The sequence below is a fragment of the Suillus paluster genome, assembly GCF_016628075.1.
Source record: "Suillus paluster strain FC165 chromosome Unknown EDB91scaffold_67, whole genome shotgun sequence".
In the NCBI taxonomy this organism is placed as follows: Eukaryota; Fungi; Basidiomycota; class Agaricomycetes; order Boletales; family Suillaceae; genus Suillus; species Suillus paluster.
The window spans coordinates 68,867-85,794 of NW_024537627.1; the positions used below are offsets into that span (position 1 = coordinate 68,867).

The 16,928-nt window shown below is 48.6% G+C and overlaps 4 protein-coding genes across 4 annotated transcripts; all 4 read right to left on the minus strand.

Moving 5' to 3' along the window:
- Positions 1–638: 638 nt before the first annotated feature.
- On the minus strand, positions 639–2,858 carry EDB91DRAFT_737689 (uncharacterized protein). Its single transcript, XM_041328242.1, has 3 exons — positions 2,160–2,858; positions 1,701–2,100; positions 639–1,648 (listed from the first exon to the last, which is right to left on the minus strand). The coding sequence occupies exons 1-3, from the start codon at positions 2,647–2,649 to the stop codon at positions 1,054–1,056; spliced, it is 1,485 nt and encodes a 494-aa protein (XP_041173261.1). The 5' UTR covers positions 2,650–2,858; the 3' UTR covers positions 639–1,053.
- A 1,796-nt stretch (positions 2,859–4,654) lies between these two features.
- EDB91DRAFT_1155720 (uncharacterized protein) lies at positions 4,655–6,942 on the minus strand. The gene is made up of 6 exons (XM_041319605.1): positions 6,434–6,942; positions 6,328–6,383; positions 6,190–6,266; positions 5,528–6,134; positions 4,758–5,476; positions 4,655–4,704 (listed from the first exon to the last, which is right to left on the minus strand). The coding sequence occupies exons 1-5, from the start codon at positions 6,489–6,491 to the stop codon at positions 5,078–5,080; spliced, it is 1,197 nt and encodes a 398-aa protein (XP_041173262.1). The 5' UTR covers positions 6,492–6,942; the 3' UTR covers positions 4,655–4,704; positions 4,758–5,077.
- A 110-nt stretch (positions 6,943–7,052) lies between these two features.
- Positions 7,053–7,983, minus strand: EDB91DRAFT_1059088 (uncharacterized protein; the record flags this gene model as incomplete). The annotated part of the gene is made up of 3 exons (XM_041314213.1): positions 7,053–7,623; positions 7,674–7,846; positions 7,900–7,983. The coding sequence occupies 3 exons, from the start codon at positions 7,981–7,983 to the stop codon at positions 7,053–7,055; spliced, it is 828 nt and encodes a 275-aa protein (XP_041173263.1).
- Positions 7,984–10,276: 2,293 nt separating this feature from the next.
- Positions 10,277–12,551, minus strand: EDB91DRAFT_1155747 (uncharacterized protein; the record flags this gene model as incomplete). The annotated part of the gene is made up of 6 exons (XM_041319606.1): positions 10,277–10,766; positions 10,795–10,973; positions 11,026–11,425; positions 11,490–11,558; positions 11,589–12,113; positions 12,527–12,551. The coding sequence occupies 6 exons, from the start codon at positions 12,549–12,551 to the stop codon at positions 10,360–10,362; spliced, it is 1,605 nt and encodes a 534-aa protein (XP_041173264.1). The 3' UTR covers positions 10,277–10,359.
- Positions 12,552–16,928: the final 4,377 nt, after the last annotated feature.

Genomic DNA, 16,928 nt, shown 5'->3' on the forward strand with positions numbered 1-16,928 from the left:
TCGCGGCGCTTTCCACAGACGCTAGCTGAAGATCCGAAGCGGACCTAGCATAGTCGCATCCCTGACGCCCGCATATCAAGCCTCTTTGTCCTCCTGCACGACACTGCATATTCAGAAACATCTGATTCGACAAATTTTCACCCACCCTTGCTTGACAATGCTCGCAACCGCAGCGAAATCCGGGGAGTCGAAGAACGCGAGTGGATTGTTATGCTCCACTGCCTGGCAGATGCTAGGTGACAATCATAGAATGCTCCTGATTACTACTCTTTGACACCTCTCCTCACAGGAAGCTTGCATAGTCAAACATTATAGGCTAGTGCGTGAACAGAACAGCTCCGTTTTGAGTTGCCTTGATTAGCAGACTCTTGCGCAGGATTTGACTCTGATGATGAATGCAGTGACACGCTACGATGATGTTTCGTTATATGACAATACAATATCAACTGGTATTTACTCTTGAGTCTTGATTAATCAAGACGTCCTTCCCACAGTGGTTTTCATATCTCTCTCCCTGCGCCAGATGGCGGTGATTTCAGCGCCAATCATTCTCTCCCCTGTTCATACACTCTCGATACAGTTTCTGAAGGTCAGTTCCATGCCTAGTCGAGCATTTGTGAGTTTGACGACAAGCTAAGGTACAATCTGCTAAGACCGCAGTCATTCTGACACTCAGTAATACTGACAGGTGACATCCCGTCGCATTGCATCCCTGATGAAACTAGAAAACCCTGAAAACGAGCAAACTCACTAGGGCATCACCTGTAGGGTGTTCAATGTCATTTTTGTCAAGCACTGACCCGAGCTCTGGCATACCCACTCACAGAATTTCCCCCACTCGCCAGATCGGGAGCGTTATTACGCGGGAACGACTCACCCAACTTCCGACCACCGCTGGTTCCGCACATGCTCACGCTCGAGCTCGTGTAGTATGTAAGTGAAATGGCGGCCTGCTATTAGGTTCGAACTTGCCCGAGCCGTGTTCGCACCTCCGATTCTGATAGAGAGCGACCAGTCAATCTATCATAGTGTGTTACGGCGATGTAAAAAAAACTACAAATGTGGAATAAATCTGATCCAAGCTACTGTATCGTACACGCCACTAGTAGGAGGCAATAATGCTAAGTCCCGTATGATAAGTACGACTAATACAACACGTGCAGGGATGTATATGAGGGAGTAGATAACTGCACCAGCTGCATAGTAATATATGATAATACTTCGTACAAGAAATGGGATTGTGATTTCCTGCCGCGTCGCATCAATAACCCGCTTCTTGCGCAGGCTATGTTTTAAGCCGAACACAAGAGCAAAGAACAACGGAGCAACCGCCCCCATCGCGGCGGAAGCTAAAAACCATAACAATTGGTCTGAGGTCAAGTCCGAGGCCGAGTCTGAGTCCGGGTTTGTCAGAAACTTACAGCCCAGTAAATGTATCGATCCGAACGCCGCCGCACTGCAAGCTCCAACGAGGACTTGGATAACATCATCACGATGCTCACCGTAGCCACCTAGAGTCGGGACCCGACGTGAATGGGCAGCACCGGGGGAAATGATTATGCCCATTCCCATGGAACTCAGCAGGGGATAGATGAAACGGAATATAAAAGGAGAACAGAATCCATTGGAGAATCTTGAATCGGCTTCGCTAGAATGCAGGCGGATCAGCACAAATTCAGGTAAGAATATCGTCAACATACTCGTAGGTCAAACCGCTTGGTGGTGCTGTTGGTTTCCAATGAACAATACAAGGACGTCGTACATCCTTGGGCTTTTTCCACCACACACAATAGGAAAAACAAATCAGTGCAGTCACAGCGAGGGTGTCGATTTCCAGCAATGTGATCGGAAGCTTCTGGACGAAACGGGCGATGAGCTGGAGAACGAACCACACCAGCTCAATGATGGCGATGGCTTTGGATAGACCATCATCCTTGCTTTTGTCTTCTATGTCCGCCTCCGTGATGATAGGCATGTCCACGTATCTTTCACGAACAAAGTGTAGGAGCTCGGTAGGCGTAAGAGGGGCTCGCGGTTTGTCATCAACGTAGAGCATGAATCCACCCATCCAGGCGAAGAATCCATGTGTCAATTTCCATTCTGTGAAGGCGATGGTTGCATATCAGTGCCTGACGGAAGAGTCCGAGCATTTGACTGACCTGCAAATTTTGCAGGTCTTGGAGCGCTTCGACTTTGATTATGCCTTCCATCTGATTCTTGAATGTCACTGAGCAACATAGCGGTGCTGTCTGGTATATAGTCGTCGTGGACCTGGGCACGTTGTGCACCAAAGGCACAATCGTTGAAGTCCTTTGCAGCTGCACGAGCACTGAAAAACTGCGCTGCGGCCCAGGTGATTATGAGTTCTGGGGCGATCAACACCATGACCATGACGAGGAGACGACGAGAGGCAATAGCAAATTTCCCGTCGCCCACACCCGGAATGTTCGGATGAACTGCAGTCCATGCACATGCAAATAGAGTTGCAGTACAGCTCCAGATAATGACCGGCAAAATTCTGGCGTGGGGGCAGGTTGCACAATTGCCGCTGGCAGCATCGAGTGTGTGGACACTGCTATCATTGAGACTTGGCAGTGAAGCGTAAACAAACGGAAGACATAACAGGACAGCGCAGGGCAGGAGGGTCATGGTGAAGTTGAGAGGAAACGTTTATTCATTCTGCTGTCTTTGAGGACATGGCCGCGCGTATAATGCATGGATGGCATTGCATGACACGCCAGGTTGAAGCACTAGCGCCCATACACCGGAGCCACCATAATCACCAATGGCACAGGGCATCTAGATGTATATGCGACGACAGTGACAAGGAAATATGAGATCTTGATTCTTGAAACATACATTACTGAACATGTGTCAGGCTAACAAACTTATGGAGATGAATGAATTGTCCCACCGTGGGCTTGATATAAGGTGAAGCGAGGTTGAAACGTACGATACACATGTGCTAATCCGGTTTAAAGGACGGTCGAGACTCTCTGTCAGGACACGCTTTAGTTCTCTGCCATTAGTTGCTGCCTAGCGTACTTGAGCTTTGAGGCAGGACTGATACGACTTCGTTCGACCGCAGCAATACCCGAATGTGCGTTGGTTCGCGACCATGGAAGCCTTCCATGTCAGATTACGAAGAGTAAATGAGAGTATCGCGAACGTCAAACACCGTTTCTGTCGCGAAGTTCAAGCATGCAAGTTTATCAAACAGGTTGATCGCCAGTCAGGTGGAAACGAGCACAGAGGAGGTTCCATAAATTTAGACGGCATGCATTCAAGTTGCCACTGCATTCGCTGGCCAGGGGTTTAGGGAGGACATCTATTATGACAGGTTTAATGGGGGCTGAGGGTGCTTAATTTCGTCAGGCTAGTGGCATAATATAGAAGGAAGACAGTCCTTCCTTCTTCAGAGGGTGGGCACTGGGCAAGTGATGAGAAGGGTGCACACGGAAGAAACCGGGAGCCTCGCAAATGATCACATGATGGATCGCGCTAGTCTATACAGACGAAGGCAAGTGTGTAGCCTCAGCCAATTTCATAAATTGCTCTTACTGGTGCTAGAACACGTGCGGACGCAGGGGAGCGGGGCTTAATGCTATCCTGTCTAGACTGGATTCAAGTACGATGATGGTGCAGTCCGTGCAGTCTAATTAACTCAGCGCCATGAATGAGAGCCTGCCAGAGGAGGGGGTGTAGCCGAATGTACCTCTGAAACTCGTCTTGAGTTATCACAACCGAGGTGCGCCAACCAGGACGTTCCCATTCTGTGCTTGAACCGTCGGTCCCATATGCGTGGAGGGGGAGGCATGTTGGAAGGGGACAGCAATATGGGCGCTTCAGCATTATATACGCTCTCCAGGGTGATTTGGCCGCAACAGGACTGTGACCGTCAAAGTCTAAGGAAAAAATTCAGAACCAAGATCAAGACTCGCAGCGCATACGAGCGCAGGCGCGAGGGCGTCTTTGAAATGGCCGGTCTTGGTACAAGTCTAAAGAGACTTCAGGTCTTTGGTCTTGGTACAGGTGGCGATGCTCTCGGAGATTGAAGACGCCGGCGTCCCCCGAGCATGGCTGACCATTACACACCCGCCTTTCCCGCCAGTCACATCTCTCCCGCCAGTCACATCACGCCTCCACCCGCCGCCGCCGCCAGGCGCTGTATCTCAACGCACGGGCCATGGACATCACGTCCCTCTTTGCTGCCATGCAGCAACAGGGTATTTGAGTAGCTCATGCATGGTTCGAGTGGCGTCTAAATCGAGGATGCCATTGGCATCACCTCCAGTGGCGGGCGGGCACAGAATAGCATTCCTGACAGCTGGCGGGCGGCGGGCAGCACAGAGGCGGGATGAAGGGTACTATTAATATCCTCCCTTAGGTGAGCTGCGGTGGTTCAACTCCGCTTGAAGTCGCCGAGCTCGCCGAGGGGTACCTAGACTTTGTACCGAGACGTCTGCTTAGACTTGTACCCAGACCGGCCAGAACTCTGACATTCACGCAGGCGCAGGGTAGTTACTTTGGGTTGTTGACTGTGCCTGGAAAAGATATTGCAGCTACTCGAGCTGAATTCCAATTCTCTTTGGAAACCGGCGGAATAGATGGGAAAGCTATACTTTGGAATGACTGTATCCAGATAGAGTACAGATAAAAGAGTCAACTATACCCAAACTGCATACGAGCAAGTACATCTGCCTAGTAAGTCCAAAAAAAAACATTGTGTATAGACAGGCGACTTATCCAACTTGAAGTCCAGATAGCCGCGTCCGGTCAATTTCTCGTTTGCGCAGTGAATGATAGTAGTACGCGGCGAAGAAAATATTACAACTACTAGTACATCGTGTATCGTGACGAGCCTAAACATTTGTAGCGAGAAGTACTAAAATCAACTTTCGTGTCGAGATGGAGTCCGAGTCAGAAACGTAAAATTCGATACCATCAAAATGATAGTCGGACCTCCTTTCATCCACCATTCACCCCAAACATCTAACAATAGTACTAGGAGTTGCTTGTCCGATCTACCGACCATTCTTGGAGTGCAGCTAGCCACGGTGTTTCCGACCAGTCCGAGTCAGCGAGGAGGAGGCTGAGAGGCGGGACGCCGCTTGCGCCTGGGGCGTCCACAAGAGAGACTGGTCCCTTCTTGCAATTTAGCGTCATCTGACACCGACGACTCGGACTCCGAGTCAGAGGGTGAATACGAGAGATCCCATGTGCGTTTGGTGGGATTGATCTGATTCTCGTGCCAATGTTTGTATCGAGCGTAAGCGGTTGCGTCTACCGAGACATCTGCTGCTATGAAAGCATCTTTCCAACTGATTGGAAACACTACTTCGGCTTCCTCTAGGCTAGTAACATCGACAATCGTACTGATGTGTTTGGTGAAATCGACGAAAGTGTCCCTGATCCTCTCCAACCCTTGTTGGAACATTTTCGTGACAGCGTCCATGCGGACCTCAGGGTACAATACCTGTATAGGGATCAGAGATGTCCGATCATTTGATATCGAGAGGAAACTTACACCGCGTGCCATATGGTCATTATCGTCTTGATCAAGGTCTATCTGTGTATCACCGTCTTGCTTCACCCACACAAAGAACTCCACTAAGCTGAGATGACACCAGTTGTGATCCGCGATGTTGATGGATTCGCAGGGTGGGAAACTTTTGGTGATGAATTTGCTCCGAGGAATGGGTGTTGGTGACTTTAGGAGAGTCTTTGACGCAACAGAACCTATCTTCGGACACTCGTAGGCCTGAGCCTCATGGACAATCCCTAAGATGACCATATTGATCTCAGGATGAGCATCGATTGTCTTCTTCATCTTGTCCATGATGTGGGACTTAGTCTTAGTCTCTGAGCATATGCACTCCCCGATGAGTGGAACCAACAACTCGGTGATAGGTCTCTCCGCTTTCGTCAACGTGATGGAGATATGCAGCGTAGCCAATATGTCTTCAATCTCCAACGGTAGGTTCATGTTAATGGCTGGACAAATGACGTCGTGATCATAAGGAAGATGTTCGATCGTGCAAGCAAGGGAGTCTCTGATATTTATAAAGGGTGCTTCGTGAAGGGGACTAGGTATGTCGACAAAGAGGAGGTGCTTGCTATAGTCGTAAGTCAGCCTTGGCTCCCAGTTAGTATATCACTAGAGACAGAAAGAAGTTCAATTAAACGCGCCTGGGCTTTATCCGGCCCATTTCTTCCAGCACATGTTGTAATACTTCGTATTCTCGCGCATCAACACCGTGGAATTCCTGTAATATGTGGTAAGTGTGGGACTCTGCCCTTGCATTGGCTCAGAACGCTATCACATACCATGACGCCAGTCTCTGAAGTCCTTGCAGTTATTTCCTTCAATACCTTTCGCCCATCTTCGAATATCGATCAGAATAAGTCGACCCTTGGCTCTCATGAAACGTACTTGAGGTAAGGTGATGATAATGGAGCTTATCATCACGTAAAGGATTTGTGGCGACCATAGCCGTAGTAGAGGCTTGCAGTGGTTTGAGTGGTTTGTTCTCTTCAGTCTCGCGGGTGCCAGATGGTGAGGATGTTGAATGGATGTACGGTTCAAATCTCTTTGACCACGTGCGAAAGCGGAGTGCCAAGTAGACCTTGAAAAAGAATGAGGGTCTGGGACTACAAGCTTAAGTACTAGTGTAGTCTGGACGTCGATGGTCTTCTGACTTTCTCTTGTTGGCGCTTCGACGGTGTATCGCAGTGTATTTTACAGTCGTCCAGAATCCAGAGACTAAGCTATCATACAAAGAGTATAATATATGCAACTAATGCCGTTATGACAGATTCGACGAATGTTGGAATAGACAAATAGATCAGCGCGCGCTCCACTCTCTTCTCTGTGACGCAAGTCGAGCGCTCAGTCGAGTAACCTTCATCATCCGTCGATTCCTCCTCGCTCATTTGGGCCTCTCCTATATATCTTGAGTATTAGTGAAGTACGTTTAGCGAGACGCATAACATACTGTTCCTTTGCTTTTGTTGGCTTCCTTCTGCTTATTATCAGTCTGAGCGGACTGTCTTTAGTAAGCCACACAACGCATGCTAAGCTGAAAGACTTTACGTACCGGACCTGACGCAGACGACGTACCGGTGGCTCCATTGCTGGTGGCTCCATTCGCACCTGACTTCGGAGTCTTTATGATAGGCACTTCCTTTTTCCCCTGCGGTTGCGTGTCTTGGCGGTTAGTGGTATGCATATTGGGAGTCAAGTTGAAGACATCATTCAAGATTCGTTCCAGCTCCTCATCATCTGCATCAGCGGAGGTCGGGCTACGACACCCGCCCTCCGCTGCGCTCCTGATCGCACGCTCGCGAGCCTCGTGTATCCCGAGGACAGTGTGCATCTTCAGCTGTTCACCCTCCTCGGTCGACATTCGGCTCGGCCGCTTGCACAGAAGCTTGAATGCAGGCAAGAGCAGCGATTTGTCGATCTCGTACTTGTCATAAGTAGTGATCTTCTCGACGGGTTCGATGTCGATGTTTTGGAGCTCGTCGACGGCGAGTTTTTTCATCTCTGGGAATTGCCAGATTGTGGAGAGGTCGAGTATGACGAGCCAGTGGTCTTTTGGCATGCGTTCACGTCTGTATGTTCTGTGTACAGTGGTTAATTACAATGCCTGTGGGACATAACAGATGCTTACCGATTGTACCAGACCCAGAGCAGCTTCTCAAAGTTGGCGCTGGTTACTTGCTCGAGTCGGAATGCGCTGGAATCAGAAGTTCCATCTCGGGGAGCTTTTGCAAACTCCTTGATAAAAAACTGCGATTCGCATTCGAAGAAGTGCCTATGGACGCGAAAGAGAGTATCCTCTACCTGTTCGCATGTGGTGATCAGCGCAAGCGACACGCACAAAAGATGTGGCGTACGAGAAAGGTGATATTACCATCTTTAAGGTAATAATCTGGATGGTGGTGTACTCGGGAAACACCATTCTGAGAATGATTTGCCATGGTGAATACAAGTTCAGCGATAGTTGTGTGTGACGATGGTATCGAAGCTGGTCGAAGTTCGTAGGGACGACGCGACCATTTTATGAGGCTCGAGCGCTTAAAGGCTACCACAGCCACTCTGATGATAAGCCAGAACACGCACTCAATCCTGTAATCCTAGGATTCGGAAGCCTCGTGTCCATTGATTTAGGCAGGTACACTTGGAAATGAAAGGCGATTTATGAGCCGTTTCGCGGCCGGGGCATATCCATTGAGCCTGATACAACAATATTACAGCATTTCGTGCACAGGGACGCCTACAAAGCGAAGTCTGATGAATCAAAGATAAGATAGCCTGAACACGAGGTGATCGTGTATGGTCTGGTGACTCTGGTTCATTCAATTGCTGCGGACTATTGCCTTGAAAGGACGCGCTGATCATTTGCTTCCCAGACAGTTACGATGTGAATTTTGCGAGAGAATGGTCAGAATAAGGAATAAGATACACGCATACCTCACGGCCGCCACAGAAATATGTAACAGATGGTAAACATGGACCTGTGCAGTACAGCCTTGATATTCTGAAGCCGAGAGCATCAAATCGCAAGGAAGTAATTGCTGAAAGCGGAAACCGTGACTTATCGTCCAAGTGAGGAGCTCCCTCTGTCTGTCAGATTGACATGACCTTTAAATCATCTGGTAGAGAGTCTCAAGGAGCTCATGGTAGCAAAATCTGGCGAAGATTTAAACATGACAAGAAAGAATCGAAAGGTACACCACCGGCAACGCCCGGTAAACCTTACACAGAATATTATGTAATGATTGGTTTTCTTCTCCCGCTGATTCTATGCTGTCACGCTTTATTGACTTCTAACTTGCTTTCAACCATGTTCACGCTGGTCCCTGGATCGACGCATCTTTGAACATCCTTTATAAAAAATACGGCTCACTGCACACGGTCCACCATATCGATCTTCTCGAATTATCTACCCGATTTACACTTAAGATTTCCATTTGGAATTGGTTAGTTTAACATCTCCACGTCTTCTGCGACTTCGCTTCTGACGCGATTGTTCTGACGATCGTAGAATAGTACTCAATCTTCCTGTGGTCTGCCCTGGGTATGCGCCCAGCTCAGGAACACCTTTGGACCTCGCCTCCGGTCTAATCTCTCGCAAAGGCGGCACAACACCGAATAATGAAGCGCCACCATCGCACAATGCCATCTATAACACGAGCAACGTTCTAAATAGCCCCTCTGCTTCAATTGTGCGTCTGCAGTATCGACGCTTACACGAATTCGGCTTCTGTGGGGTGTCCCAGTAGTGACGTGTGTTTAGGCATCGAAACGGACGGAAGGAGTGCAAGGTCAAGACTGGATCTCGAGCCCCTTACTGCATGTATCGCCATACGAAGCGTACTCAGATGCTATCGTAGTCACATTTCAATGGAACTGTTCGCTGTTCACACTATACTCATTTGGCAGCCTTTCACTAGGTCATTGAACATTGCTCGTGTGGTATGTAAGTAAAATATCGGCTTGCTATTAGGTTCGAACTCGCCCGAGCCGTACTCGCATTTCCGATTTTGAGAGACTAGTGATACCAGAAGAACCAGGTAAGCTATCGGGGTTCGTTGCGGCGATGCTAATAGAACCACAAATGTGGAATAAACTTGGTCCAGCCTAAAAGGAGAAAGCATACTTGCCAAGAGGTTTGATTTCCACGGATTCTACCTGCGGTATCGCGATTAGTCGACATGTTCTATCTGGCCATCATGTGTACAAGTCACTGCACGAAAATCACTCGATCGGGAGCGCTATCACGGGCATGACCTAGCCAACTTTGAACCATTGCTGCTTTTGCGCATGTTCACGCTAGATCAATGCATCGCCGAATGAGCACGACTAGCGTGCTTCATTTTATGGGAAATAACATCATATCAATGTCGTCGATGACCTGCTTATACCAAGCGCGTTTATCCTTGGTGAAGGATATGCCTTCCTGATATAATCTCTGCGCACGAACCGCCGAGATCTCTTTCAAGGCCGCTGTAGTTGGAGCGGACTGCACCGCTGGATGCAAGTACATTGTTAGGGTACTCACATGTATTCATAGTAAACTATACCAGCACTGCTCTTTTTTATTACTCCTCGATTGCATGCGCGTACGCCGCGCATCTAGATGCTGTCTAATCGCATTTCGATGAAAATCATTCGTTGTGAACTGATACTCGTGTAGCAACTCTTCATTAGATCGTCGAGCATCATGATTGCTCGTGTGGTATGTGAGTGAAGTGACGGCCTGCTATTAGGGTTCGAACTCCCCCAAGCCGACTGACTTTGATCCTAGAAGAATGCAAGTTATCATATATAGTCCGTGCTACGATGCCATGAAACTACAAATGTGGAACAAACTTGGTCCATGCTATTGTGTCGTATGCGCCAGGAGGCAGTGATCGCAAGCTTAGCATCATAAGTACAACCAGTGTAACACGTGCAGGAATATACATGAGAGAGATGATAACTACAGAACAATAGACAAGATGAACCGAAACTAGGAGTGGAAGTAGAACAACTAGAACTAATACTAAGGCCGCAATCGTGATCCGTCTTCGGACCAGAATCAGGATCCAAATTAGGATTACAATCCAGATCTTTTCCAATGTCTCGAATACCCAGTCCAAGTCGTCGCAAGACTCGATGCGTATCCCGACATAGATGACAATAAGCCCGGTAAAAGCACCTACCGGTGCACACATCATCACGAGGGAAGCCACACGCCATACCATCTGCTTCTGCATACCTCTGAGGCAACAAATTCCAGCCCAGACAATGTATCCCTGCAAACAGCATCCCACCGACACACCCAGTGAGAAATGCAATCATACTACGATGTCCACTGTAGCCACCAAGAGCTCGAATACGATGAGAATAGACAGCACAGTTGGAGAAGGGGTCCACAAGATCGACAAGGGATTTGATCAGATCATTGAACACCGAACCTGCCTCGCTAAAATACAGACGGATCAGAGCAATTTATGGCAAGAACATTGACAACATACACGTAGGTTAAGCCGGTTGGCAATACTGTTGCTTTCCAACGAACAATATAGGGACGTCCTACGTCCTTAGGCTTCTTCCACCAGAAGCCATAGGCAATACAGGTCAGCGAAGTCACAGCCAGGGTGTCGAGTTCAAGCAGCGTTATTGGAAGATTCTGGACATGACGTGCGACAAGCTGAATAACGAACCACACCAGTTGAAGAACGGCAATGCCTTTGGACAGTACGTCACCCTTGCTTCGGTCTTCTATGTCCGCCTCCGTGATGTCAGGCATGTCCACAGACCCCTCACGAACAAAGCGCAGAAGGTCATCGGGTGTAAGAGTAACCCGCGGCTCGTCATCGATGTAGAGTATGAATCCACCCATCCATGCAAAGAAACCATGTGTGATTGTCCATTCTGCGAAGGCAATGGTTGCACGTTAGTACCTGTCTGACCGAAGAAGTCCGAGGATGTAACTGACTTCTGAGCTCTACAGGTTCTGGCGCGCACAGATCTAGCCATGCAAAATACATACGTATCAATTTCCATCCTGTGAAGGTATTGGTTTGTTAGTTGCCACTGACAGAGGGGTCCGAGCACGCCGGAACATGTGACTGACCTGTAAGCTGTGTGGGAGCGTTTGGACATCGACTATCTCTTCCATCTGATTCTGGAATTTCATCAAGCGATGTAGCTGTGCTCTCAGATATATCTCGATGGTCGCCGTGGGCCAGGGCAAATTGTCCAAAGGCATCGTTAAAGTCCTTTGCAGCTGCACGAGCACTGAAAAACTGTCGTGCGGCCCATAGAATGATGAGTTCTGGGGCGATGCACGTCAAGACCATGATGTATAGACGACGTGAGGTAATGGTACGTTTCCCCTCGTCCATACCCGGAATATTAGGATGGATGGCAGTCCATGTAGCTGCGAACAGAGTCGCCGCGCAACTCCAGATTATGTCCCATAACGTTCTGGTGTTACCGCCGGATGGAGAGTCGCCAGCATCGAGTGAGTGGATAGTGGTATCATTGAGAATTGGCAGTGAGGCGCAAAGGAAATGGAATGTATAACAAGATAGCCAAGTGTAGGCAGGGTCATGGTGAACTCGAGGTGAGACGCCCGTTCATCCTGCTCTCTCTGAGGGCATGGCTGCATATATAACACATGGGGCGCCAAGTTTAAGCGCTAACGCTAGCGCCGCCTCGAGGCCATCATGATCACCAATGGCACAGGGAATCTATTAGATATGTAATGCCGTACATGTTCAGTGTGGAAGTTTGACAGGGACGATGAGACATGAGACATGCAATTTATTTGGACTCCTTAGATTATATAGCAATCAGGACGAGCATCATCTGATCACCGGCGATCACCGGGGGATGCTTGGCAGCTTGACGCGCACAAGTGCTGTGCTAGGTGCGACTCAGTACGGTAGAAAGCGGTCGTTCCCCTTGAGTTATGTGACAATGTAAAGCAAGTCAAGTCAGAGTTCTTGACACGTAAGTAAAGTTAAGTACCCACTGCACCGACACTGCGATCCATTATGTGATTGCGAGGCTCCCGTGCGCACCGTTCCTCATTGTCCAGCACCCTCATTTAATCAGCATCCTCCCTGCAAGCGCTGGTGAATGCAGGGCACTGGTCATGCACGCTGTGTATACTCGTGGAGCCTACTCTGTGCTCGTTCCGGCCTGGCTGCATCAACACTGTTGATGATAGGCTTGCATGCGTGAACTTCGCGATAGAAATGGCGTTCGGCGTTCACGATACTCTTATTTCCTCTTCGCAATCCGACGTGGAAGGCCTCTCCCTTCGCTCGTTCGACTCTCAGTCCCTACTTCACGCCATGCTTTTCAAACTCCAGGGCATGTCTCAGCCGACGCGACCATAGCAGTCCTCCAAGATCATGTTGTATAGTCATTGCGGATGGCTGGCGGATGGTGTGTATTACGCACATTTACCTGTCTTGATTCAGGGTCTTGCCTCAAGGCCAACACATGGTCAGCACGAGCTCCACCTGTTCGTTCTATACAGTAACGTACAGAAATTGCGACGTCAAGGTGGTGGTTGCAAACAAAATCGTGCTGCGGTCGAACAGGGTCGTATCAGAGCTGGGTAGGAGCTAATGGAAGAGAACTCAAGTGAGTCACGACGGAGAGTTCAAGCCGGATCGATGTGTATATGACTCGTATGTTTCAACTTCACTTCACAGTTTAGTATATCACACCCGGGGATGTTGGAGTGGCATTTTAGTTTCCCGTAGGTATCCAATAGAAGGAAGCACCGGCAACGCCCGAAGTAGACCTGCTTACAAATCATTATTGGTTCTCTTCTCCGCTGGTTCCATGCTGTCAAGTTCGGGACTGTCGCGGTTTATTGACTTCTAACCTGCTTTCCCCCATGTTCACGCTGGATCGACGCGTCTTTGAACCTCCTTATACGGCTAATCATATCGATCTCCTCGGATTTTCTCCCCGATTTGCACTTGGGATTTCTGATTTGCTGACTCGTCAACCTCTCCATGTCTTCTGCGGCTTTTCTTCTGACGCGATGGTCTGATACGATTGTCGAACAGAGATGCGGTTTGGATTCTTTCAGACAACGTTAACGTGAGGCCTAACCGAGTCGGGACCTGGTTTTACGTGCGGCGAACTTGTGGCTATTAGTGCATTTTTCTTTCGCTTTCGTGCACTACTCCCCTTAAGCATGTCCTTTATTTTGTAGTCACTACTTTGCACTCTCTAAGCTGAGTTCTCGGTGCTAGCACGACTGCTCCACCGATGACGCCAACGCCAACGATTCTCGAGAGTCAGTGTCGGTTCCCGCTACGTCTTCCGACTTCAGCACGCAGGTTTCATCCTATGGGACGCCTCTCTCACTAAAGGCAAACGTCTTTGCAAAGTATGTTGTCGCTCTTCTTTTTCTTCATCTGTGTCCCACACTGATATCCGTCAATAGTATGGAGAAGAAATATGAAGACACGTCTAGTATTACTGCTTTCGTCGGATTGTGGTAGGTTTTCTTTTGCATTGCTGGCCGTGTACGTTCCTGGATCAAAAGTTCCCAGTGCTGATGAGTTGTTCAACTCAGCTGCATAACTCATGGATGCGTTTACATGTGTCAAACTTCCTTTAGCTCCTCACGGAGGTGCTGCTACAGTGCCCGCAGATGGTAATAAAACACATTTTCGATCCGAACGTCCAAAATGCAGGGACCGATGCGCATATATATATCCTGCACAGCGGCTAATAAAGCGCATATATCTATCCCTCCTTAGTCTACATGTGCGCAATCGCTCGCTGGTCTCCACACAGAGCATCCTCTCCCGACCATGATGCATGTGCTCAGCCCACGGGCAGAACAAATTACGTCGCATCATCTATGGGATGCCACGATTCCTGCGCCCATCTCTGGACTGCCTTTGGACCTCGCCTCCGGCCTACTCTCTCCCAAACGTGGTGCATCGCCAAACACCGAAGCCTCGTCTGTCATTACAACATTAAAAACTTCCCCCACCTGTCTCACACCCTTCACCACTGCCCAACGCCATCTACAGCAAAAGCGACGTTCCAAACAGCCTCTCTGCTCCTCTCGTTCAATGTCCATCTGCGGTGTCAACTCTTACGCTTAGATCTATGAATTTGCATATTAGTGACGTTGGTTGGGTGCTGAAATGGACGGAACGAGTGCTAGGTCGGGATTACATCATGAACCCTTCCTGCATTCAACCTCGCGTTTAATACGCCGCGCAAATCTATCTGTCTTCTTTGAGCTGTTCTCGATGAATGTAACTGTGCATGAAGATCTGAAGTGGTCCCAGCGTCGTGCTTTACTTTGTAGTACTTTACACTGTCTAAGAGTTCTCGGTGCTAGCACAATTGCTCCCCCGATGACACCAACGCCAACATTTGCAACGCTGCGTGCGCTCATGGGCGACGCGCTAGATGATATACATCGCATTTTTCACAATCATCCACGCCCCGGGCCCCATTCCTCACACTGTTCATCCCCAACATTCCCCGATTCTTCAGAGCCAGTTTCTGTACCCGCCACACCTATGTCATTCAGCACGCAGGCATCTTCCTATGGGGCGCCTCTCTCACCCTTGTCCAACCTTCGGCACGACTATCCTTCGCCAGCCTTCCATACATATCCTCCTCAATGCGAGCATGGTTGTAAGTTGTATATTTCGTTTTCATTTGGCTTATTGTTTGGATGAATTTCGCCAGCTAATTAGCTTTCTGACATTTTTCCACCTTCAGTACATCCTTCCCACAGCGAGCCCGTCATCGCTGACACCATTGCTCAAAGTGATCCGGGTAATGGATTGAACGAATGGCCTTGCGTCACGCCCGAGCTTTACCCGGGGTATGTGCCTCATCTTTCCTAGCTTGGTGGCTGGGTACTGATCGCCGTCTTTGATTTGATTTATTTTGTTCTTTCCTGCTCATACTATCTTCATTTTAAAATGCCCCTTCATGTCTTCCCTCCACATATTTTTATATTCCCCTCCATTTCCTGCCCCGTGCGTCCCTCTCGTGAACCAGATGCCCCGACAAAGGCGGAAGGAAAGGCACTCCAGCTAGAGGGCGTGCATATCAAATACATTTCCCTCGTCGTCACGCACGGGCGGCCTTCAGTGTGTGGACTTTGTGGTTAGGTGGGTCCGATCTCTAGTCGTCCGATACAATTCTGTCCTCCGCTTTAATATACAGTTTCGTCTTTCTATTTGGACGTTTGAAGATTCCAAATTATTCTTTTCCAGTCAATACTTGAAATGCATCCCGTTCTTTAATTTGCATGTTGTTGAAGTGAATCAGCTGGCAACTTTCCGCCCCTAGCCCACCCCCTACGCTTGCATCACGTTCTGCGTAAAACAGCCCCAAACATCTTTGCATTACATCCGTTGATAGCCTCGAAAAAGAAAAATGAAGATACCTTCAGCTTTGCCGCTTTCGTCTGATCGTGGTGCGTTTTCTTTTGCATTTCATATATGTTTCTGAAGCAAAAGTTTTCAGTCCTGACAAGCTGTTCAAGTTAGCTGCGTACCAGTTTCCTTTCACATCTCCCTCCAGACTGCAGTGCAGCATATCTGTCCCGAATGTCTAAACGCGTCACCTAACTTGTCATGAGGTTCAAATTTCCACGGATTCTATCTGCAGTATTGCTCATCATATGCGCATTGTAGCCTGACGTCCGCATACCAAACCTCTGTACGTCACACCACATGGTCAGGGGAACTTGACTGGACAACTCATGCTCGTGAACGCATCGAAATCGAGGGAGTTGAAGAACGCGAATCATTGTGTCTGATAGTGACTCAATGATCCTTTCGTCACAGGAAGCCTACACAGTCGAACGTTAGCTGGTTGGTGCGTAAACATAACGCTCCATTCCGAGTAGTCTGATTCGGAGTCTTACACCTGATCTAACTCTGATGGTGAATGCAGACTACGATGAAGATCAGCTTCGACTATATGACATACAATATTGACTGCAGCCGGTTTTCATCTCTCTCTCGCTCTCCAGAGGCGATCGGGTGAAGATTCCAGATTAAATGGAAGACATGTCTGACTCCTGTTCATGTTCTTGTAATGAGGTTTCTGAAGGTGATGATCTGCCTTCTTGAGCGTCTGCGAGTTTGATGACTGACTAGGGTACGATATGGCTGGTGACTGCTGCTGAGATTGCATCATGCTGACACGGTACATCCCACCGCATTGACAATGCTCATATGTCACATGTGCTCATACACTATATATCAGGACTGCTCTTTGGGTATGTATCATTACGTGCGCGTACCCAGCGTATCTAGATGATGTCAGGTCACATTTCGATGGAACTGTTCGTTGTTGACTGAAAACTCATGTGGCGGCCTTTCATCAGATCACCGAGCGTTGCTCGTGTGGTATCTTGTAA